At 39.9% G+C, this 24,296-nt stretch overlaps 1 protein-coding gene across 1 annotated transcript; it reads right to left on the reverse strand.

The window, feature by feature from the left end:
* Positions 1–1,711: 1,711 nt before the first annotated feature.
* LOC114431735 (death-associated protein kinase 2) lies at positions 1,712–20,989 on the reverse strand. Its single transcript, XM_028399342.1, has 12 exons — positions 20,705–20,989; positions 13,889–14,055; positions 11,092–11,313; positions 10,533–10,671; positions 10,323–10,452; positions 9,028–9,076; positions 8,872–8,898; positions 8,531–8,683; positions 7,538–7,583; positions 7,354–7,443; positions 6,314–6,400; positions 1,712–3,382 (listed from the first exon to the last, which is right to left on the reverse strand). Exons 2-12 carry the CDS (start codon positions 13,948–13,950, stop codon positions 3,302–3,304), a joined length of 1,086 nt encoding a protein of 361 aa, XP_028255143.1. The 5' UTR covers positions 13,951–14,055; positions 20,705–20,989; the 3' UTR covers positions 1,712–3,301.
* Positions 20,990–24,296: the final 3,307 nt, after the last annotated feature.

Here is a 24,296-nt window from a genome sequence, read left to right on the forward strand (position 1 = left end):
TCACAAACACAACACATCTCCATCCATATTCTATTAACCCACTTTGACCTGCAGTGCAGGGTCGCAGGGGGCTGGAGCCTAACCCAGCTAGCTTTGGGTGAGAGGCGGGGTACACCCTGGACAGGTTACCAGTTCATCACAGGGCAACATACAGACAGACAACCATTCACACCTACGGGCAATTTAGAGTGCAGGCACATAGAGAACGTGCAAACACCACACAGATAGGCCCCAGTCAGAATCGAACCGGGAACCTTCTTGCTGTGAGGCGACAGACCACCCGTGCCGCCCAACAACAACTCTATCAGTCTTATGAGCATCCTTTGAGACGAGCAGTCCCTAATACAGACATCCATAAACGTAATCCTCAGAAACCATTTAACAGCCTTGACTGCACATCAACTGATAAAAAGTCTGCTCATCAACGCATCCTCATAAAAAGTGCTACTATTCAGACACATTCAATTACATTTATGAGAATAGTACATATGATCATATTAATACAGCAACAAAAGTGTTAGGAGGTGGGTAGGGGATTATGGGGGTTCATGCAACATGGCAGACTTTGAGTCACAAGTTTAAGTCCCCCTCACTCCACGAGCCATTTTGTTTTTAATCATGGCATTAAAAGGTTTTGATTAAGGTTAAGCATTAAAAACAGGATCATCTTAAAACACACAAAGTCATAACATTAAACACTTTTTTTACAAGGAAAGCCGCTCTGGTCCCATGAACACATAGGAATGCAGTCAGAGAAATGCACACACATGTTCAGCTTACAGTAAGAAAAGTAAGAATATTTTTATAGAATTTAGTGAATTTTGTATTGAAACATTGTGGTTGTGTTTTCACCCAGGGTGCTTTCACCATTCGGAAAGTCAGACAATTCCGCCTCTATGATAAACGCTTTGTATTTCAGTACAGCTATCTCTAACTGTACTTTTTATCCTATCACCTACTTCAGTTGGCACACCTCTTTTTAAAATCACTCCCTAATATAAAAAAACAAGGCTTTTTTTAACTCTTTTATAGTCATCATTATGCTACAGCTGACATACTTTGATCTGGCTTTATGAGCTTTACAGTGGAGGTGATTCAATCCATATGGAGTCCTAGCAACAATATTTCCAATCAAATAAATGGATAAGCTAAATAGATGCTGCCATTTGTATTGAAGTAGAAGTGATCCATAAAAGAAATCTGTTATCTAAGAATGTTACAATTTAATTCACACATTTTGTGATTGGTCAGCAGTCTATTTTTACATCTTATTATCTTATTTAAGTTAATTTACTTATTGGAGCAAGCACAGATTTTCATTGAATAGGCCTTTCAACTAGAGACCCCTTAAAAATTACAAGTGAAGCACCAGAATTTTAAAGTACAGTATATTTCTAATAAAATACCCTCATCTCAAAGTAAGGTGGGATGGATTTTTATGCAACCCCAACATTTATTCTTCACCCAGTGACCAAAAGCCTCTTCCTTCCTGCATATGACTGCAAACTGTATAGTCTGTGTTTCACTGCAAAACCAATAACTTTACATTGGAAAACTGACACAGGAAAACATGACTTACTTCATGATAACACAAAGTTTCTTATAGATGTTATATAGAATGGGCAGCATAAGCTCAGCTATGGTGATGACAACCCTCCAATAACAAAGACTGTAAACCAGTTACACAGGGACACACAAGTTTACTCTATCATAGCTTTCCCTTTACCCACTTAAGCCTTTAATAATAAAAAATATTAAAATAAAATATGAATATATTTTAAACAGTTCCACACCTGAAGCTTATTACAGTCGCTGCAGTTGTGCTAGATTACATTTACTGCAGGGTGCTTTGTGAACAAATGAACTAAACACAGGTCATGCTAACACACATCTGAGGAGAAAACACACACAGTGAGAGCTTTGGCTGTATTTAACACAGTGATTGTTCAAGTATCAGATGAAACCATGTGATAATAAAATAACAACAGGTTATCGAAAAAGGTTATAAGACACACAATGCATAACAATACAAAAGTCATCTCTACAATACAAATTCAGATATATGTTCTGTTGTATGAAATATTACACAGACAAAAATCTACTATATAGTGTCATATCAACAGCAGTCACCCCCCCCCACCCCCTCCACACACACATACACACACTTTCCTGCCAGCTACAGTAACTGCTGATGCTTTGAACTTCAGTGGATTTCAGCTTAACACTTCATCCGTTAGCTTGGAAACAAGCTGTCCTTTGAGCTCCACCTTTAAACCAACACGGAGGAGGAGCTCTGAAAGGTTTTAATAACAACTACACCTAACTTAGAGTGTTACGGTTTAAAAAAAATGAAATATATAACTCTTTAAAATATGTTTAACACACTTAACAGAAACAAAAGATTACCAAATTACACACTCATATTTTATTGTCATAGAAATACATGGCCCAGGCTCAAAATGTGGATAACCAATGTAATGAAATGCATGGATATTACAGGGTTTTTGCACTGTTAACTTAAAGTTTTCTGTCATAATTTTGTGATTTTTAAAAGACGGAATATACTATAGTGATTTTTGTCCCCCGAAAAACTGATGTCAGAAAACATCTTAAGTTTATACCTTTGTAAGAAAATGCATACATTTCTCTTACAAACAAAATAATGACTTTAATGTCAGAGAATATGCAAGTAATTTCATGTGATGTCAGAAAAAGATGTCTCTCTTGTAAACATATACCTTTAATGTTAAAAAATATCTTTTGTTTGTTTTGTGTCATTCATATTTTATTTATTTATTTATTTGTGTATTTATTGTTATGTTTTAGAATTTGGGATTTTTGCAGTAATACTGCACCCTCTAGTTTAATCTAGAGTAAACTCCATTGCAGCTGAAATAAGAGTGATGTAAAGGAGTAATGAATCTTTACACCATCTGTCTGCCGACGTACAAGTCACAGGACAACACAAGATTATCAGTGTGAAAGTCATGGAAGACATTGGTTATGTAAAATGATTTTAGTTTTTTTACACTTTCTGTCTATCCAAAGCTTTTCTGAGAGCACGGCGTCATCAGAGAGTTCAAACCATCCAAATGTGTCCTGTGTAAAGGGATGCACCATACCTCCTCTATGAAGAATCCTTCCCCGGACAAGGCTCACACTCCAGGCACTTCAGACACTGTGTGTCTGTTGTCCTTTTTACTTGCACAGTGTAACAAAATAGTTTCCTTTAGTGACCCTTCTCCTGCAGCCTGGTCCTCTGTTGAAAACTGTGGACTCTGCTTCCCCCCTCTGGTCAGCTCTATGAACTGCTGCTGAGTCTTCGACGCAGCAGAGAGGTCGGTTTGGTCTCTGTGTCCTCCACGTCACTCTCACATTGTCTCTGGAGAAAAGCAGCTGGATGTCAGAAGGTAACCTTATTCGTGCTGTATATGACTTTGGTTTACTTTGGATCTAATCTTTTGGTAAAGATATCAAATGAATTAAATGTGGATGGTGCAGTAAACAACATGGTGTTTTGATAACAGCTTCATTCTCTCATCTAGCTTTATGAGCACATCACCTAAAGCTTGACTTCCTATTTGCATATGGTGCATGCATGTTGGCTGCAATCTGATTACTCTGGTCAGATAAGCTCATACTGAACCCAGGGTTCAGTAAAGTTAATTGCCTCGTTCATGTGGCAAAATGATGTGTAGATTATATTATTGCTTAAATTTAGGACATCAACACTTTGAGTAAGAGGTAAGTGCTGACTCAGAGATCAGTTTTGCCCATATTTAGATTAACTGGAATTAGACTGATTCAGGTACATCTAAGAGGACCACAGCTGGAGTCTTTAAAAGGTTGACCCATCTGACATACACTTATCAAGCATAACATTATGACCACATGCCTAATAAACTTAAAAAAACGGCCCTGATCCATTGAGGCATGGACCCCACTAGACCCCTGAAGGTGTTTTGGGGTATCTAGCACCAAGATATTAGCAACAGACCCTGTCCTGAAAGTTGTGAGGTGGGGCCTGCATGTCACAAAGACAAGAGAGCTGGTGGTGGACTTCAGGAAGCACCTCCCTAACCCGGTCAGCATCAAGGGTACCAACGTGGACATTGTGGACAGCTACAAATACCTGGGTGTCCACATTGACCACAAACTGGACTGGTCCACAAACGCAGAGGCAATATACAGGAAGGGACAGAGTCGCCTGTATCTACTGAGGAGACTCAGGTCCTTTAACGTCTGCCAGACCATGCTGCAGATGTTTTACCACTCGGTGGTCTCCAGCATCATCTTCTACGCTTTAGTGTGCTGGGGCAGCAGGATGAAGGCGGCCGACACCAACAGACTCAACAAGCTCATTAGCAAGGCTGGCTCGGTGCTGGGAGTGGAGCTGGAGTCTGTGGTGGAGGTGACGGAGAGGAGGATACTGAGGAAACTCCTCAGTATTCGTAACAACACGTCTCACCCCCTGCACGACACACTGCTGTCCTACAGGAGCACATTCAGCGGCAGACTGAGACTACCGAGGAGCAGCACAGAACGCCACAGGAGGTCCTTCCTGCCAGTGGCCATCAGACTGTATAACTCCTCCCCTTTCTGTAGGGAGAAGCCCTAGATAATCATGTCAGGCATCACTGTCATTCCTATATTATGTTTACTTAGCACCTTACATCTCCATATTGTATCCATGTATCATATATTGTGCTCATACCGCGTACTGTACTCTTTTTGGATCATAGTGACACTTATACTCTGTACTTAACTGCATTTAATGTAACTTAATACCTCTGGCACAAGAATTTCCTTCGGGATTAATAAAGTTTTATCTTATCTTATCTTATCTTATCTTATCTTATCTTATCTTATCTTATCTTATCTTATCTTATCTTATCTTATCTTATCTTATCTTATCTTATCTTATCTTATCTTATCTTATCTTATCTTATCTTATCTTATCTTATCTTATCTTATCTTATCTTATCTTATCTTATCTTATCTTATCTTATCTTATCTTATCTTATCAGACATGATTGTCATGTACATCCCACAGATGCTGGATTGGAGATCTGGGGGATTTGGAGGCCAAGTCAACACCTCAAACCTGTTGTTGTGCTCCTCATGGCACATTATCCTGCTAAAAGAGGCCTCAGCCAGATAATACCATTTCCATGAAGGGGGTCTGCAACAATGCTTGTGGTTCATGTCAAAGTAACATCCACGTAGATGGCAGGACCCAAAGTTTCCCAGCATAACATTACCCAAAGCATCACACTGCCTCCGCTGGCTTTCTATCTTCCCATAGTGCATCTTGGTGTCATGTGCTCTGCAGGCACCAGGCCATCCATTGCCCATCGTTGGCACTTGCAGCAGTGGCCAGAGGTCGGCGTGCCTTCCCTGACTGGTCAGCCCTATACACAACTAACCGTGATGCACTGACCCCTTTCTATCAGAACCAGCATTAACTTCTTCAGCAATTTGAGCAACAGTTAAGATCAGACCACACGGGCCGGCTTCACTCCCAATGTGCATCAATGACTGCAGACCAGGAGCACCACACAAGAGCTGCAGTTGTGGAGATACTCTGACCCAGTCATCTAGCCAGCACTATTTGGCCTCTGTCAAACTCACTTAAAATCCTTCTGCTTGCTCATTTTCCTGCTTCTAACACATTAACTATGAGGACAAACTGTTCACTTGCTGCCTAATATATCCCACCCACTAACAGGTGCCATGATGAAGAGACAATCAGTGTTATTCACTTTACCTGTCAGTGGTCATATTGTTATGCCTGATCGGAGTATAATACTATAGTAGCTAAAGAGGATATTTCTTTTGACTGACAATACTGGTCTCTCTCCACTGTCTGCCTTTGTATTTTAGAATGTGACATCAATAACTTTTAAAGTGTTTGGGACTAGCTACATACTAACAAAGTTAGTGGCCCTCAGGTTTGGATTGACCAACCTAAGGAGATCAGTGTATTCTTTTAGGTCATTTCTTCAAATTCATTTGTACAGAGAGGCTGCTGACCTGGTTTGAATGTCAGTTTTTAGGTATAAATAAAGTTATTGTCACTGTTATTATTTGCTGTACTGTCTCACAAAGACCTCACCATGGAATATATTTACTACATATAATATGTATTATAGTCTGTATGTCTTCAGTTCTACACTTTAGAAAATAGTAAAAAAATAAAGGCAAATCCCTGGAATAAAGAGAGTGCAGAGAGAAGTATGTTGTTACGAAGACTATGCATAGAACGTATATAAGTAGCATTGTATGACCAGAAAAATATAAACTAGTAACTCACCTGTAGTGGATCTGGTTCTGTGGTGCCCTTCCGCACCAGCTTCAAGTGTACCAGCCGGTTACACATCCTCACCATGTTGTAGGACATCTGGAACAAAGAGTGTTTGACATTTATCTGTCACATCAGCTCAGTGTTGTTTCTAATGTTTCATTTACAAGACATCTAAGCATATATATATATTTATGAGAACAACAGGCAGACCCCTATGCAGAACTCTCTTGTCTGATACAAGCAAACAGGATGAAAATGTGGGTTGTTCTTACTCCATTGCCTGGAACACATTTTCAATTTACCATACCTAACATTTCTTTACATTTGTATCATAATTTGTGCTCACAGGCCTTATTTACTTTACCATAGGCCTTATAAAAGCAGAGGTGGTTCCTGGTGTTTGTCCATCCTTGTAATAGTGATTCTGGAAGTGCAAGTAGTTAGTAGCACTGGGTGTGAAGAGGCGCCTGCCTGTATCCATCAGATGAACATTTCTGCACACCTACTGCTTTGCAGTATGCAGAGCTGATTGTATATGTGTGTATTTTTCCAGAATACAATGGGTTTTAGCAGGGAAAGAGCTAAATAAGTGTGCCTGTGAGAGAGGTAAGAGAGACATGGGGTGAGCATGCACAATGAATCTTCCTCTTCCTCTCTGTTTAGAACTTACAGAATTTAATTAAAAATACTTTTGTGAACGAAGTGATACCATTGTTAGATGTGCAGATTATGAAATTCATGTGGAGGAAAAGTAAAAGTCTAGGAGAGCAAAAAGAGAAGGACAGGAAAATGGAGATGACATGATTTATTTCACATGCAACAGATCATTTATATAGTTTATGGTGTATGCAGGGGACTAACGTTCTTAGCCAGATTGGCTCAAAGCACATGGAAAAGAAGACCAGACGCTAAAAACAAATGCTGATGATCACCTACCAGCTGTGGAACCATCAACGCTTTGTGGTGCTTTGCAGCTGTTCACTGTGTTTCTACATCCAATGTGAAGCTGAAAATTCATTACATGGCCAAAAACATACATTCAGACGCACCTTCCATTTCCTTCTGGCATTGAACTTCTTGAAGTTCTTCATATTGATGGATGACCGATTTCTCCTGGCCTCCTGTTTGCGTGTGATGGGCTGTAACAGTAACAGATTTTGTTTTTACTAAAATGATAACAAATGCACACTGAAACATGTGTGAGCCTTTATTTGTCTCAATAACGGTAACAACCTTAATCCATGGGTGAAGCAGACACACCTCAGCTGTCATTCTCTCACTGCAATACACACACAAGGAAGAACAACAGATCAGTAGTTAGAATACATTTCAATAGTCTCTGAGCAGAACACATAAGTAGCCTTCCTTTAATAAAATTCTCTACAAAACTGCAAAATAGAACCCAAACCATTATGACATACTGGATGTAAACATCCATCCTGTCTGTAGTGTATCTGTTTTATTTTTAAAGGTGTAGATTCTTGTGTGTCAATGTCAAGCAGCAAACTTCCAGGGCTGAAAAATGAAGCCAACGCAGAAAAAGTGCAGTTACCCCATGGCCTCTGGAGGCTGCCAGTGAGTCAATCCTGGAGGTGGGGTGATTTTTTATACTATTCAGTTATTTTAATGATATAAAGACTTTAACATCAACCATAATTTATGGTATTAATATCGTCAATGACAGGCTTGTGTACACTAACGTCAATTCTCCTTGTCTGCTCCACCCACACTTTGTCTCAGTGTGTGTCTTGTTATCCTCAGTCCTCTTCCATGTGCCCTCCTCCTCATATTTGTTTGCTTGTTGTTTTCTTTTTAGATTTGTCAGTCCTTTATTTTGTTCTATCTGCATTTACAGCTATTGGGAAGCTACATTTGTGTCCCATTTCATTTAACAAGCGTCAGAGCATCTTCTTTTTTTTGGTGATGACACTGAATTCTATCTATAATACTCTTTACCAATATCTGTTAAACCAACTAGTGTCAACTTGTTTTTGCCTTGGAGAACAAGAGGCATCAACCCCTACAGCTTCTCATCCATCTCTCTCCCCTCTTTACCACCTTTACTGTCTCTTTCTAATGTGCTGGATCAGCAACATACACTGAACATATTTTGCTATAAATCTGGACATAAGGGGGCAACAGTGTTGGACGTGTTCTTTCCGTGAACAGGGATAGCGAGTGGGAAAACTAAACATGAAAAATGCTGCATTGTAGTATAATACATACTTGGGATTCTTCACCAGCAGTTTCTGGATGAAGTCTTTGGCCATGGAGCTGGTCATCTTGAAAATCCGTTCATCAAACTCATACTTCATGGCCAGGATGTTTCCCAGAGTCTCTTCATCAGTATCACCTTGGAATGGTGACAATCCACTCAGGCTGAGGACACAAAGGTACACAGTGAGTGGGAGTCTCCTTCATTTTTACATCACTGATAAAAACTTAAATCTGACCATAAATCATATCACAAAACACATGAGGTATTTAAAAGTAGGCTTCCATACAAAGCATAGGATAAATGCGCCTTTAACTTATAACCACCCACCACACAAACACTTACAACTTACAGTATGTAGGTAATAACTCCGATGCTCCTGAAGAAACAGAGAACAGACAGGACACAGACAGTTAGGTAAGTGTGCTTTTAGCAGCAGGGAGCTACACATCCTCTGTTCAGAACAGGCCTCAACACGCAGAGCATACTGTGTGAAAGTGCAGCTCACCACATATCTGCTGCTGTGCCCAGAGGCTCACAGCTAATCACCTCAGGAGCTGAAAAGGAGAGACAGAGGCAGGGAGGGAGAGAAAATTAGGAAGTGAGATCAACAACACACACAGTTCCAGGACAAGCTGTGAATCTGCTTTATTTCAATAAATACCCAAGTTACACCAGCCGAGTATGTATGCTGCAGGCCTGTGTGAGTCATGGTGAAACAAATAAACACGCTTTGGTTTCTGGGAGGTTGTGGGAATGTGTTTCACTGAGGGCATATATCCTACAGACTATAAGGCTATAGGAGATAAAGTAAGAGATAAAGCTAGTATTAGCATCACATGTGGCATCAAAACCACAAAGCAAAGGCTCTGTTTGGTACAAAGTATTTGACTCAGTCTCAAAGGACAACGACAGGAAACTGTAAATCAACACAAAATCCCCAACACTGACCTGCTAGACTTATTTCCTGTATACTGTGTAAATAAACACAAGTTGATGCATATAAACAAACTGTGCATCCACAGAGCAGAATTTCATACACACCACTAACAGGCCACTGTCATTCTTAGTGTAACAGTGCAGCGGAATTGTTGCAACAACAGCTACATAAACTGTCTGCCTATGTAAACATTCAATGTAGACAAAGTAATTTACAGTGACAGAATTATTCATTTTCATTTATTCTAAAATAATTATCCTTAACTTAAAATAACGGCCGACACACTAAAAGTCCACAGATAACTGCATTCTCTGCTATGTGAGCCGAAAGTCCTATATTGCAAGCTGGATGACATTAAGCTAAGTTGTGATGCCACCAACTCAACTGTTTATTGATTATTGGCTGACTGATTTTGGGGAATGTGTGCAGGCTGATCCTTTTTCAAAGGGTGCCAGTGACATTATTATGCATCAGATTCATGTATGCGAGATCTGAACCAAAGAAGAGGAGGAGCAGCAGAGTGTGATGAGAGCCTGCCATGCTCGCACAGACACCGAAAACACAGCAAGCGGCCAGGGGCTAACGGAGAGGCTGTCAATCACCTGGTCTGCAAACCAGGAAGATAAGAATGGACCATGGTACTGACAGCCAAAGTATGCCCAGACACACAGGCACTAATCACACATAGAGCCATCACAATACAAAAGTATATTTAGCATGAGGAATAAACCTGCTAAAAACAACAAATCATTCAAAATACTTAGGAAAGCAGGAAGAAAGCAGGATGCAAATACTATGTATGAATGATTAAATATACTAGCACCATGTAAACACAACCACCATGAAGGAGTGTTCATCCTCACCAATGTATTGTGGGGTGCCACTGCTGCTCCTGTACTCCTCCCCAGGACAAAATAGGTGGGCCAGGCCAAAGTCGATGAGTTTAATGATGGGGTTGGGTGACACCTTGTCAGACAGCATGATGTTTTCTGGCTGGATAGTGAGCAGAATGTTAGTAGAAAGTTGTTTTGTCATTCTTTTGTAAAAAGTCATTTCAGTCAGGTTACTTTTACCTTCAGGTCAAAATGGGCGATGTTCTTGCTGTGCATGAATCCCAGTCCTGCCAGGATCTGCTTCATGAACTCTATGGCCTCGCTCTCCAAAAGGTTCTCCTTCTCAGCAATGAAGTCAAACAGCTCACCTCCACTGACACTGAGATATACAACAACAGATAATACTGTACAGACACACGACTTCTTTTAGATTGACACTTATAATGCTGTGCTAATTTAGTATTGTGTAACCCAACATTCTAAAACAAAGCTGTGATACTACACCCTGTTTTTAGTATATTTCGATACATTTACTCACTAATGCCAGCTGAAATGTAGGAGTGTCCACTTTGTCAGAGCTGGTTAAAAAACTGGTGAGCAGGAAATCTTTCACATTTTTGTAAGATAAAGTTCGACCCTATACACCATTGTTTTTCTATGGACAGCATCATCTTCGTAGGACAGAGCCCAATTTAGAGTCATTACTTAAGAAGTACATTCAGGTAGATTAAGTGCACATTTTTCTTTTGTGTGTGTGTTAAAGCTGCTCTCCTGGAATATGATCAAAACACAAACTCACAGTTCCAGAATGAGCACCACTTCTGCTCGGCTCTCAAAGACATCATTGAGGGTCACGATGTTTTCATGTTGCACAGCTTGAAGGATCTCCACCTCTTGCTCCACGCTGCTCCTTTCCAAGCCCAGGCGGCTGCATGCACTCCTCCGAATCTTCAGGAACTTGCCTGCCCAATAAGTCCCAGTGGTCCGCTCACGGACTTTGCACACCTGACCAAAGTGCCCTCTAGATGGGAGGACAAAGTACAGTGAAGTCCAAGCATGAAGGTAAGGTAACTGCAGAGTTCTGACAGTCCGGATATCAGCACGCACCTTTACATCACATGTTTCAATCCATGTATGCATTTCAGCAAAGACATGAATGAACACATTTACACTCAAAGAGCTAAACCACACATGTGTGTAATGAGAATTGTAAATCTGTAATTTATTAACAAGAACCAAAAACCTGAATCTCTCTATAGGGAAATATGAGTTATAGGCCTTGGACCTGAAATTAATGAAGTGAAATCCACCAGTGGTAACAGTATGAGCATAAGATCTAAGGCCTGGAGGCAGAAGTTGGAGTGAGCAGCTACTAATGGAAGCTAACAAGCAAACATCACAGGCCAGCAGTGGACATGGCGCTGAAGGCTCTGAAGGAAAGCGCCCACACAAATACAAACACACACATACACACACAGGCCCTGGGTGTAATTCACATGTCGTGAAATAGTTAATTAACACTCCAGTTAAATAAATAACTGCTATGAAAAATACTAAAATTATATTTGTTGAGAGGCTTTTACACCCGTGATATTCATGTTAAGCATTCACTTCCTTCATATCTGCAAATAACTGCCTGCATTCTGGTGCACAAATAGCCACCCGCTATATCCTTATACTGAACAGGTGATAAGGTGATAAGACACAAATACATTTCTCTTGTTAAAGTAACACTCTTGTTTCTAAGGGTTTCACTTGCAGTGACACATCTAATTAACAGTGCGGAGCTCCAAGTATGCAGCATAACAAGGAGAGACATTTTAATTAATGTAGAATTTATCGCAAGATGGCATTGTAGAATACTTATTACATAATGCTTAGAAGTCTGCCATGCACATAGGAACAGAGGTCTCTGTGGCTTTTTTGCAACACTCTTTGCTAATCTCCCACATTGCCCTGGTCATACTGTGACAGTTTGAAACACCGTAAGCATTTTACAAAAGCTGTTCAACACAGACTGCACATTATGCTTGCATTAACAGTGCAGCAAGAACAGCAAAATAAACATGGGAAATGAGAAATATGTAGAAGGTTGTTTTTAGAGTTTTATGTGGTTTCACAGGAATGTGTGCTGACCTTCAGACAGCTGTGGACATGGCAGGCCGTGTCTTACATTTCTCATCCACCCATTCAGCTCTGAGCTCTCCACCACCTGAGCCACCTGGATCGGCACTCACTAATGGATTTGTGCTATTAGGGTGCACAAACAGTCACCAAGACACTAAACCAATGTATGACAACTAGGTGCTGCAAGTTTGTGAACCTTGAAGAATTTACTATATTTGTTACAAATATAACAGCAATTATAATAGTAATTAAAATACACAAAGAACCCAAATCTCTATGAAACATGGTGGTAATAAATTCTCAATGATAGGCCTACTCAATTATACCAGTGTATCAGGGCATCTGTCTGTCAGTGGAACTTTAAGAGGAAGTGGGCAAGAAAGTCAACAACCCACAGTTACACGACACATGTGGTTCTATAAATGAATGGTTAAAGAAAAACAAAGTTTATGTTTCGAAATGGTCCTAACCTTATTCCTTTTAAGTTTTAACCCTTGTGAACTGTTGATTAAACTAATACTACTAAAAACATATTCCATGATTTGAATTCTTTAATTGTCAATTCCATTAAGTGATGTCACCAAATTGGGGAAAAAACACACAAAATGACTAATTATTAAAAAGTGATTATGGACTGGATAGTTTTGTTATTTTTTATTGATTTTTTAACCTTTTATCACAGTCTTGAAAACACACCCACATACTCAGCTCTGCTGCTCATCCCACAAATGCATGTTCCTTACAAATGTGGCACCATTCAAAAGGTAAAATGGTCAGACTTTCCAACAGTTGGCAGTAAGATTTACTGCCAAGAAGCATTGCTACAACAAAGAAATTATCTACCAAACAATAATGTCCTTACTTTTTTGTGCTTAGCATAGTTCTCTGTCCATTCTCAACTCTCACATCATTGCTGAGTTTATTTGAGGTTGTTGCATTTTGGTCCATACTATATTGTTATGTTCACAAATCAAAGAAAGACTTACTCTACTTTCTACTCTTTTTACTATTTTTGAGTAATTCTGTCTGCCTATTGTGTTCTATTGTGTTCTATTGGGATCAATAATCTATCTATATCAAGTCAACAATCACTTCTTGTATTGAACATAAGTCATTTTGTGTTGTTTCTTCCATATCACTTCAATACTTCACTTCTGCTAATTAAGACTTAGAAATCCTGCAATATTTTTAAAAATGTAGTTGTTTTAATCAGAACTGAGGTTGATTAAAAAGTTAAAAAGAAAAAAAATGTTTTGTTTTTTAGTGGATGTTTTTGTCCTGAACATAACATAAGGATAGTCAATTTAACCACAAAGTAACAACATTGCACGCCTGACCTGGTGCTTTGAATTTTACCTCTTTTAGCACATCTAGAAAATCACGGCCAATTACAAATGTCCAGATGTTTTAATGACTGATCTGTATGACACTGTACACCTCCAAAACAGTTAAAACACATTTATACATACCTTCCCAGAACTTCCCCAATCTCATAGAAGTCCTCCACATTTTCAGGCTTGAAGACAGCCATGTTGGTTTGCTGTATGTCACTCCCCACGTTCCCGTATTTGGCTATTTGACAGTCAACCTGAGGTGGTTCATGATCCTCCAAACTCTACGTACACCAAAGCTGGACCTTTGAAATCAGAATACAAAAACATCCATATTACCATATCATTCAAAAGAGCACACTGCTGCTCTGTGTGTTCTGTTCAATCTGAAATCTTTTGTTGACACCACACACCGATGACATTTAGTTCCACATCTTGTATATAACCTTAAATAAGAACACCGTGATCCCAGTCACAACAGGTCACACGACCTGAAGATGAAGGTTACCCCAGCTAAAGTCCATGACTCCTTGTGTTTACATCACCTTGTGCCTCAGCCATTGCTTATTTTCACAGAGAGAGACACAGCATGCCGTTTCACTTTAATGAAGGACTAACATTTTACATAACTGACTTTTTATATGCTCAGTTTGTTGCAGGACTTGCTGAAGTGTCTCACTGTTCAGAGAGGTAGGACTGTTTGGAGAAGATGGATGTCACTTCTTGTTTAATTCAAGGGCCCTGTCCCCTTCACTTCTTGTTATAAAAAAATCTGGGTTGCCAACTTTCATTATGTGTGGCTCTTGGAACAGTGGTCAATTTTAGGAATGTATGTGAACAGAAGCACAAAAAGGACAGAAGATTGCGCCCTAAATACTCAATAGTATCCATATTCAATTATCCATATTATTTGCCAAATCTGCTGTCTGTGTTTTTGTTTTCTAACATAGATTATTGTTATTATCAAACATAACAACAACAGACAGTCATTTAGGTAAAATTACATATTCAGTTTGGTTTGTTTATAAAATGAAGCTGAGGTGGGCGGCAGTTGTGGAAGCATGCAACTCACACTGATACGGCACCCACCTGTCACTCAAAGCAGTCACACCCATAATTTAAGGTCCTAATAAGTCCCAGGTTTTTTCCACTTCCGCACAGTTTTTTTTCCCACACACACATGTAGACACATGTAGACACATGTGTGTGTACACTCTCCCTATTGTAACCAGATGAACGCTAGTGACAGAAGCGTAGGTCACTAGTGGTTGCAGCACTTCCTAATTTCAGGTTCTATGAATGTGAGTGATATATTGCTCAATGATCAAATACCTTAACCAAAGATGGAGACTCTTTCTTGGAACCTGGCCTGAGTCATCTCTTTATTAGGATGTATCATCTACTCACACATATTTCACTGGAATGCCTGGAGAAAGTCTCTCTTTCTGATTATACTACCACACAGCTGCCCTACCTACAGTACAGAGCATGACATCAGCTGCACATAACTTCCCTCTGCACATCTGACTTCCCTATATGGTGCAGAATGAAAGAGATATAGTGGAAACAATTGTAACATTTGTACCTGTGAAACTGAGTCTGAGAATCTTTCACGTTGTCTGGTCATGTTCACTGGAAATCTAAAGTTAAACTTTTCATCTCAGTCAGTTTGGGTTCAGTATTCACTGTAATGTACGGTCCTGCATTTTTATGGAAACAGCACAATCATGGCTACAACTCAGACATGACTTTGGTATGCACATAAAAAAAATTTAATAAAAAACATTTTATACCACAGGGGCTACAAATAGAAGAATAAAATGGGAGCTTCACATGCTATATTTTTTTTGTTTTTGCATGCATTTACAAAGATCTTAAGAATCCTGTCAGAAAACTCCTAGCTTAGCCTAAACTCTCAGCTTAAAAGTGATGTGACATTGTTTTAGGAGATGTGATTGGTTGACAGAAAAACTGCATAGAATGGACAGTAACATTAAGTCTTGTAGTCTCAGATGATGATGTGATCATAGACACAAATGGCTTGGATTTAATTCAGACTATATGATATTAATGCAGGACTACCTGCTCAGCTGTCATCACCTTTCTGTCTGTTACATAGAGGCACTGGTTGGAAACAGGTGAAAGAACGTGAACACAAAACTGGACAGAGGAGCAATGCTCACTCTGACGAGAGAAGAAACATTCTACAAGCAACATTCAGGCCCAGGTATTACAGTACAATCTAAGGATAGACATGAGAAGGTGACACTTCAATGAATCAACTGATTGAAATCCAATAGTAGAATACATTGCTTTATCTAAACAGGCAGCCACAATATGATCATGTTTGTTTTATTTAATAAAGACAGCACATCTGTAGTGTTTTATAGCTCACGGTCATTCATAGTTTCGAGGTTTCTCCTCTCTGTCCTCTCTGTTAAAGGAACTCATAAGCCTCTTAAAAGTCCTCCTCTCTACACTCTCTATACTTGCTGATCACACATAAGGAAGTCAAAGCCTCTTAGTAGAAGTGCAGAATTTGTTTTTTTTACAAAATCTTGTTAGTAGGCTCTGGCTGGGCCATTCAAGAACAGTCACAGAGTTGTTGTGAAGCCATTCCATTATTTTAGCTTTGTGCTTAGGGTCATTGTCTTGTTGGAAGGTAAACCTTCGGCCCAGTCTGAGGTCTATAACACAGGAGAAGGTTTTCGTCCAGGATATCTCTGTACTTGGCCGCATTCATCTTTCCCTCAACTGCAACCAGTCGTGCTGTCCCTGCATCTGAAAAACACCCCCACAGGATGATCCTGCCATCACCATGCTTCCCTGTTGGGACTGTATTGGACAGTACCTGGTTTTCTCCACACATACCGCTTAGAATTAAGGACATAAAGTTCTATCTTGGTCTCATCAAAGAATCTTATTTCTCACCATCTTGGAGTCCTTCAGGTGTTTTTTTGGCAAACTTCATGTGGGCTTTCATGTGTCTTGTACTGAGGAGAGGCTTTCGTCACACCACTAGTGGAGAGCTGCAGTGATGGTTGACTTTCTACAACTTTCTTCCATCTCCCGACTGCATCTCTGGAGCTCAGCCAAAGTGATCTTTGGGTTCTTCTTTACCTCTCTCACCAAGGCTCTTCTCCCCACAATAGCTCAGTTTGTCCGGACAGCTAGCTCAACCTTGGCCAGATCTGTGCCACAATTCTGTCTGTGAGCTCTTCAGGCAGTTCCTTTGAGCTCATGATCCTCATTGCTCTAACATGCACTGTGAGCTATAAGGTCTTCTATAGACAGGTGTGTGTCTTTCCTAATCAAGTCCAATCAGTATCATCAAACACAGCTGGACTCAAATGAAGGTGTAGAACCATCTGAAGGATGATCAGAAGAAATGGACGCACCTGAGTTCAGTTTTATGTGTCACAGCAAAGGCTCTGAATACTTTTCTGTCAATATGGAGTGCTGTATGTACATAACCTTTTATAGACAGGCGTGTGCCTTTCCAAATCATGTCCAATCAACTGAATGTACGCAGGTGGACTCCAATTAGGCTGTAGAAACATCTCAAGGATGATCAGTGGAAAAAAGAATGCAACTGAGCTTAATTTTGAGCTCCATGACAAAGGCTGTGAATACTTATGTAAATGTGATTTCCTAGTTTTCTATTTTTAATAAATTCAAAAAATGTAAAAAAAAATACTTTTTCTACATTGTCATAATGGGGTATTGTGTGTAGAATTTTGAGGTAAGAGATTCATTTAATACAATTTGGAATGAGGCTGTAACATGACAAAATGTGGAAAGAGTAAAGTGCTGTGAATACTTTCTGGATGCACTGTATATAAAAAAGGCATGCATTTGGGGTTCAGAGTGAATAAATCCTTGGTGACCATCCTCATAGTCCACACACACACACACGCACACGCACACGCACACACACACACAGTTCCCAGTGACGGTGCATTACCATAGAGGTGGACACAGTTGCAACAATGGTTGCCATTGTTGCATAATGTATCAGAAACACAGGGGGATGATGATAACTGTACCTGTTCATTCAGCTCTCAAGCTCAGCTTTCAACAGTCCTTATATAAACTGAATTAAAATTACTTTTAGGCTTAACTATAAACATTTGATTGGCATTTCTTACACTTGTTTAGTACATTAAATCTTTCATAAATATATTTTTACAACAGCATTTAATTTAACATCATTTGCCTGTTTTTTCCTAACATAAATTCCTACATTGCTCAAAGCAAGCCTGTGATTCAGAAGCAAGTCACAGTGTCAGAACACATTTGCAGTGATGCACAGATGATGTCAGCTCTCTTCGTGCTCAGGTATAATGCATGTTGTGTGCGTTTTGTGAACTAGATCTAAGAATGGATGTGTAGTTTAGGTGGCAGACAAAAAAAGAGCTAAATCATCCCTGTGGTGGAATTAACATGTACATGGTTTATTAAATGTGTAGTGTTGTTCCTCCTGTATGAACAATGCTAAGCTATCATGAGCTAAAAAGCAACATTTCTGTCCCGCTTTAACACTCCCTAATTTAACGACTAATGAATAATTATTTTACTTGATGCCTTAAAAAATACACCTGGGAAAATTCAAATAGCAGATAATACCTTTGGCACCTGTGTCTGTCAAAACAGTGGACAATCGCTTTGTAACCTCTATCACACTATATAACTACAATGTGACCACAGTGTAAGCCCTTTGTGCATATTGTTTTCACTCCATCTAAACACTAACATGAACCCTAAATAGGAATTTCACAATGAGATTAAAGTGGATGGAGATTGCTGCAAGAATGACACACACTGTCCTGTGTTTTCTCTGCAGCTCCACACTTTACATATTCAAACTGCAGTGGACGGAAAGTCCACAACTGCTGCCAATAAGCACAAGCGGTTCCTAGAATACTCTAGCATGCATTTCCTCCAATGGAATTTCTCACTGATTAGAGACTCACATGTTCTGTGTGTCAGTTAACTGAGGATGCTGCTGCTTCGACCATCCAAACACAAAGCAGTTTGTGCTGACAATCACTTCTGTTACTGCTATTAGCATGAACACTCGCCTGAATTGTGACCGGGTTTTATGTCTATGCGGCATAAAAAAGCAGAAAGGCAGCACAGTGCTGAAGTGTATTTTATTCCTGACTGTGAAGTTGGTTGCACTTGGCTGTTACTGTCGAGCGAGCCCATCACCGAGTGCGCAGTGCACCGGTGGGAGGAGGGGAACAAACAGGTGGGAGGCTCATGCAAATATGGCTGTGCAAACAGAGACAAGGTTTTTTTTTTCCAGCAGACTACGCTCAGAATCTCAGATTGAAATATGCACTAATGACTATTTTAGGTCTAATAACATTAAGACAATAAGATTATTAAGATTATTTGCCTGGTGTGACCGATGACAAAGATACACTAACCCACAAGATTAATACACAAATGTAATCAGCTGACCATGAATATTCATGACTCCTCACCTGAATCAGTGCACGAGGCTTCCAACTTTTTGACCATTATTGGCAGAGAGATGAAAATATAACCTGTAGATTAGAGGCGTGTGGCCGTACCTGATTTGGATTTCTCAAACACATTCACTGACAAACTTCTTTGTACAGATAAAAGCAGAGCAGTAAGTTGTTTTGGCCAGCAGCAGTTTTTGTAATAATTTGCAGATGTGGCCACAGATTGCTTGAGGGATTGCCTCTGGGAGTAGGAGTGGAAGAATATCTAATCCTTATACTAAAAAACATAATGAAGATTTCCAAACATTGCAACCACATTTTCGGGTGTGGCGATGGGACAATTCCTTTTTTTTTATTTTTTGCATTTTAGGTGTCTATTTCAATGTTCTCCCACCTTAAATATGTGAATAAATAACACACATTTAAAACTGGCATTTTACAGGCCTGCAGATTAATGTCAATCAAGCTGTTTTCAGCAGTTGATGTCCAATCGATCTGTGCTGAAACTTTGTCTCTAAACCTTTTAGGTTATCATTTTGAGCTTGCCTTCAGATAACCTAGTACACCTAGGTAATGCTAACACGCAACCTTGACGCCTGTGAGTACTAACAGTATTCACGTTTGTGTTTTAAACATTCATCCTGACAATCTGAGGTGTTTTCTTACTGCTAAATGACACGTTAGAGTCATTGAACGTACCTCAGCCTCTCTCTTCACAACTCTGATAGCTGTTGTGATGGAGCAATGCTCATACATGTCTGAAAGAGGGAAGTTTCCCTAGGGGGAGGGTGTGGGTTTACACAGAGCCCTGAGGAGATACTACCTTCAAATCATGCTAGCTCTTAAGGATTGGCAGCCCTGGCTTAACCTCTATGCTTTACTTCTGATTATATGGCTGTATGCATCCCCATCCACAGAATGAAGTGTGCACATTACTCACACATGTAAAGTAATAATAATATGTGAGTGTGACCACTTGGATGCGTTCAAGGTCTGTGATTTTCATCAATTACAAATGGAAATTTATTTTTCTACTAACTGGCAGTGAATGAGTCGTGCTGTTTTTAAAACAGGGCAGGTACACAGGATATAGATTGTTATCTATCACACAGTTCCATCAGTCATGCATTCATTCCTGAGGCCAAGTGGAGCCAAATACTGACTGTTTCTCTTCACAGCACTGTGTGTGTCCCTGCCTGAAAGTAAACCCATTCCTATCATTGTATGTAGCAACTTCTGTACGAGCCGTACTACTGGCTTAATCTCACAGTTCAAATGTTGTTGGACTCATCATCTGTTTCTCATTATCAGCAGCATTTTATGATCTCACCCTCTTTTGACAGATGGGGAAAAACGCGTTAAAACCCTCCAGTGTGATCGCAACAAAACTTTCTAATCCCAACACTTCCCACAGTTTAAAGCGAACAAACATGTCAGGCAGTAACATCAATCAAATGACAGGTAATGTGTGCGCACTGACCATCGACATGAAGACAGAAGTCGCCGAAGCAGCGGATCCTCGTATCAGAGCGTTTTTTTTTCCTCGCGTTGCGTGACTTGATCAGCTTCCAGGTCGGATGTTCTCACGACCCCGTCGTCTATCCCATGGATGTGTTCCTGCCGTGCCTGTACCTCACAAATATCCCGGAGTGCGTGTGCTGCGGTGTGAGCGCGGCCCCGAGACTCGCAGGCAGGTTTGGGAATGCGGAAAACACACATTCACAGTTTGATGTCATGTCCGATTTACACGAGTTTAGCGTCCTTGAGAGGCGTTCATGGCCCCTCCTACCGGTGAAGACATTCAAAACCCTGCCTTATCTACAATTTTTTTGACAGGGACGCCACAAACTGACAGGTAGCCCATAACACAAGACTTCCGGTTTTACACTCAGCCGTAAAAATAAGAGCGGAAATGTTGCGTGAGAAGTGATATGGATAATATAATGATATGTATATAAGTGATATATCCTCTTGTATGGAGGATAACACAACCTAGGGTAATTAGGATTATAGTACCATCATTTTCTGCCAGCGGATTTCGGATGATAAACATTAATACATTATTATGGGAGTATTGTTTTGTGGGACAAAAGGTTAATTGAAAATTCCTTACCTCTTTTCGGGGCTGTTTAAAGGGCCAGTTCACTGCTTTCTAAATCATTTCGACTTAATTTAGAGGAAGATTGAAAGCAATGTTTATATATGTAGAAGATAAACTTCTATTTATTGTCATTATACACTGTTAAAAATAAAGGGAACACTAAAATAGCACATCCTAGATCTTAATGAATGAAATATTCTAATTGAAAATCTTTATTCATTACATAGTGGAATAGGTTGAGAACAAAATAACATAAAAATGATCAAAGTAAATCAGAATTACTAACCTATGGAGGTCTGGATTTGGAACCATACTCCACAAAATAAAAGACAAAAAAAACATACAAAATAAAAGTGGAAAATAACATTACAGGTTGATCCAACTTGAGTGGAAGTTCCTCAAGACAGGTCAAAATGAGGCTCAGTAGTGTGTGTGTGGCCTCCACGTGCCTGTATGACCTATGACCTTCTTGCCACAGCTCTCATTGATGTTCCATCCTGGATGAGCTGCACTACCTGAGCAGCTTGTGTGGTTGTAGACACCGCCTCATGCTACCTCTAGGGGTGGGAGCACTGACAAAATGCAAAAGTGATCAAACATCAGGCAGAAAGGATGAGAGCAGAGAAATGGTCTGTGGGCAGCACCTGCAGAACCTCTCCTTTATAGGGGCTGTCTTGATAACTGCCTCATTTCCACCTGTTGTCTGTTCCATTTGCACAACAGCAGCTGAAACTGATTCACAATCAGTGTTGATCCTAACTGGACAGGCTGATTTCATAGAAGTATGACTGACTTGGAGTTACACTGTGTGTGTTCCCTTTATTTATTTATTTATTTATTGAGCAGTGTATATAATTAGACTGTGATTACATTTGTAATGTCAGTATACAGCTCAAACAATTTTTTGCTCAAACAAGTTTTTTTTAATATTTATAATAGAATAGAATAGAAATACTCTATTCATCCCAAGTGGGGAAATTTCGCTATTGTAGCAGCAATATACAGGCACTCATCATCCTGACATAAACCTCTAATGGTAAAAATAAACAGTACAGACAATATTTACAGAAAATAAAAGTATAGAATATAAGTGCAGAAAAAAAATTGTGCGATTTGAAAAGTTAAACCTAGTGGCACCCTCTCCAGACTGAGACTCAGGTTGTAGAGATGCTGGAGAACTGCAGACAGCTTAATTTTTATTTATTAAAAATCAAAGCAGCTTCAGTCTTGTGTGACCAGTGGCATCAAATGTATTAGAATGATGTTACTAGCAATGATCATACATGGATTTTAAATGTTCTTATTTATCATTTATTTTATTTCTGCAGCTTTTCTTCCTCATATGTGGTCAAGAAACACCTACCACGTGTAAGTGTGGCAGCTACAGCATCACTGGAGAGGGATTATCTTCATCAGAAGATTTAGCTATAATTGTACCTGAACTGTGGTAAAATTCAAGATTCAAGATTTAAGAAGTTTATTGTCAAATGCACAGAGGTTACACTGAGCAATGAAATTCTTACTTTGCGAGTTCCCTTCACATGACTTACAACTAAACTAAGATAAAAACAGTAGACTTATTTTAGGCATAGTAAGAATAAATAAAAATAAAATATGCCAAAAGTGCAGTTCTATGTACAGAGGGTAAAGTGTTACCAGTGTTTAAGATGCATTGTTTATGCATTATTGCCAGAGGTAGTACATTTAGAATGTGCAAATATGTTTACAGTTTTTACATGTAAAAACAAATATGTGCAATTTTTGTACTGTGGCAATGATGTTACATGATAAATGTTCAGTCAGTGTTCAGCAGCCTGATGGCCTGTGGATAGAAACTGGTTTTAAGTCTGGTTGTACTTGATTTTACACTCCTGAAGCGTCTGCCTGACGGCAGGAGTGTGAACAGTGTGTGCTGTGGGTGAGTGCGGTCTTTGATGATGTTGTGGGCCCTCTTTGTGACCCGGGCATTGTAGATGTCCTGTAGAGGTGGGAAAGCTGCTCCACAGATGAATTGTGCCGTTTTAATGACATGCTGGAGATCCTTCCTGTAATGAACGGTGCAGTTCCCATACCAGACTGCATCGAGTTGGCCTCATTAATGTAAAGTGGGGCGTGCTGGTCTCTCCTCTTCCTTGGGTCAATCATCATCTCCTTAGTCTTCTCAGCGTTTAAGGAGAGATTATTTTCCTGGCACCAGGACACCAGCTGAGCCACCTCTTGCTTGTCGGCTGCCTCATCTCCTCCAGCCCGATGATGGTTGTGTCATCAGCAAACATGATGATGGACGTGTTACTCTGGGAGGGGATGTCGTAGGTGAAGAGGGTGTACAGCAGTGGACTAAGCACGCAGCCTTGGGGAGTTCCTATGCTCAGTCTTTGTGGCTGATGTCCTGGCACCAACTCTGACAGCCTGGGGTCTATGTGTGAGGAGGTCCTGGACCCAACGGCAGATGCTGCAGTTTGTATATTCTACAGATTTCATGCACTACATAGAGTGGACCCAAACAGTGAAGCTAACTTTAAGTGTCCTGAAGTTATAATACCACAGAGTGTTAAGCTGTAAAACATAGCCACTTAAAACGCTGCCTCAGACTTCAAATTCTGTGGGTGATGTTTCATCAGAATCAGAATCCCTTTATTTATCCCTGAGGGGAAATTTAGTGCTGTATTCAACACTGGTTTCTGGTATGCAGGTGATGTTTAACTTAATAATGCCTATTTGTACAGAAGTAGGACCGTTACATGTAAATGACAGCTCTGCCTATAACTCTTGTACTACACACACTCACTGGCCACCAGCCACAAAAGGAGTTTGAATCCCGTATCAGTATTCCTCTGCAAGGATGAGAATGACTTCATTCAGGTGAGATTCTTACAAATATTGTTCTAAATTAATCTGACCTCATTCATTGGTGCAGTTGAATATATTTAATATTCAAAAACAGGAACATCAAACCTAAAATATTACTCAG

The sequence above is a fragment of the Parambassis ranga genome, chromosome 2 (assembly GCF_900634625.1).
Source record: "Parambassis ranga chromosome 2, fParRan2.1, whole genome shotgun sequence".
Classification (NCBI taxonomy): Eukaryota; Metazoa; Chordata; class Actinopteri; family Ambassidae; genus Parambassis; species Parambassis ranga.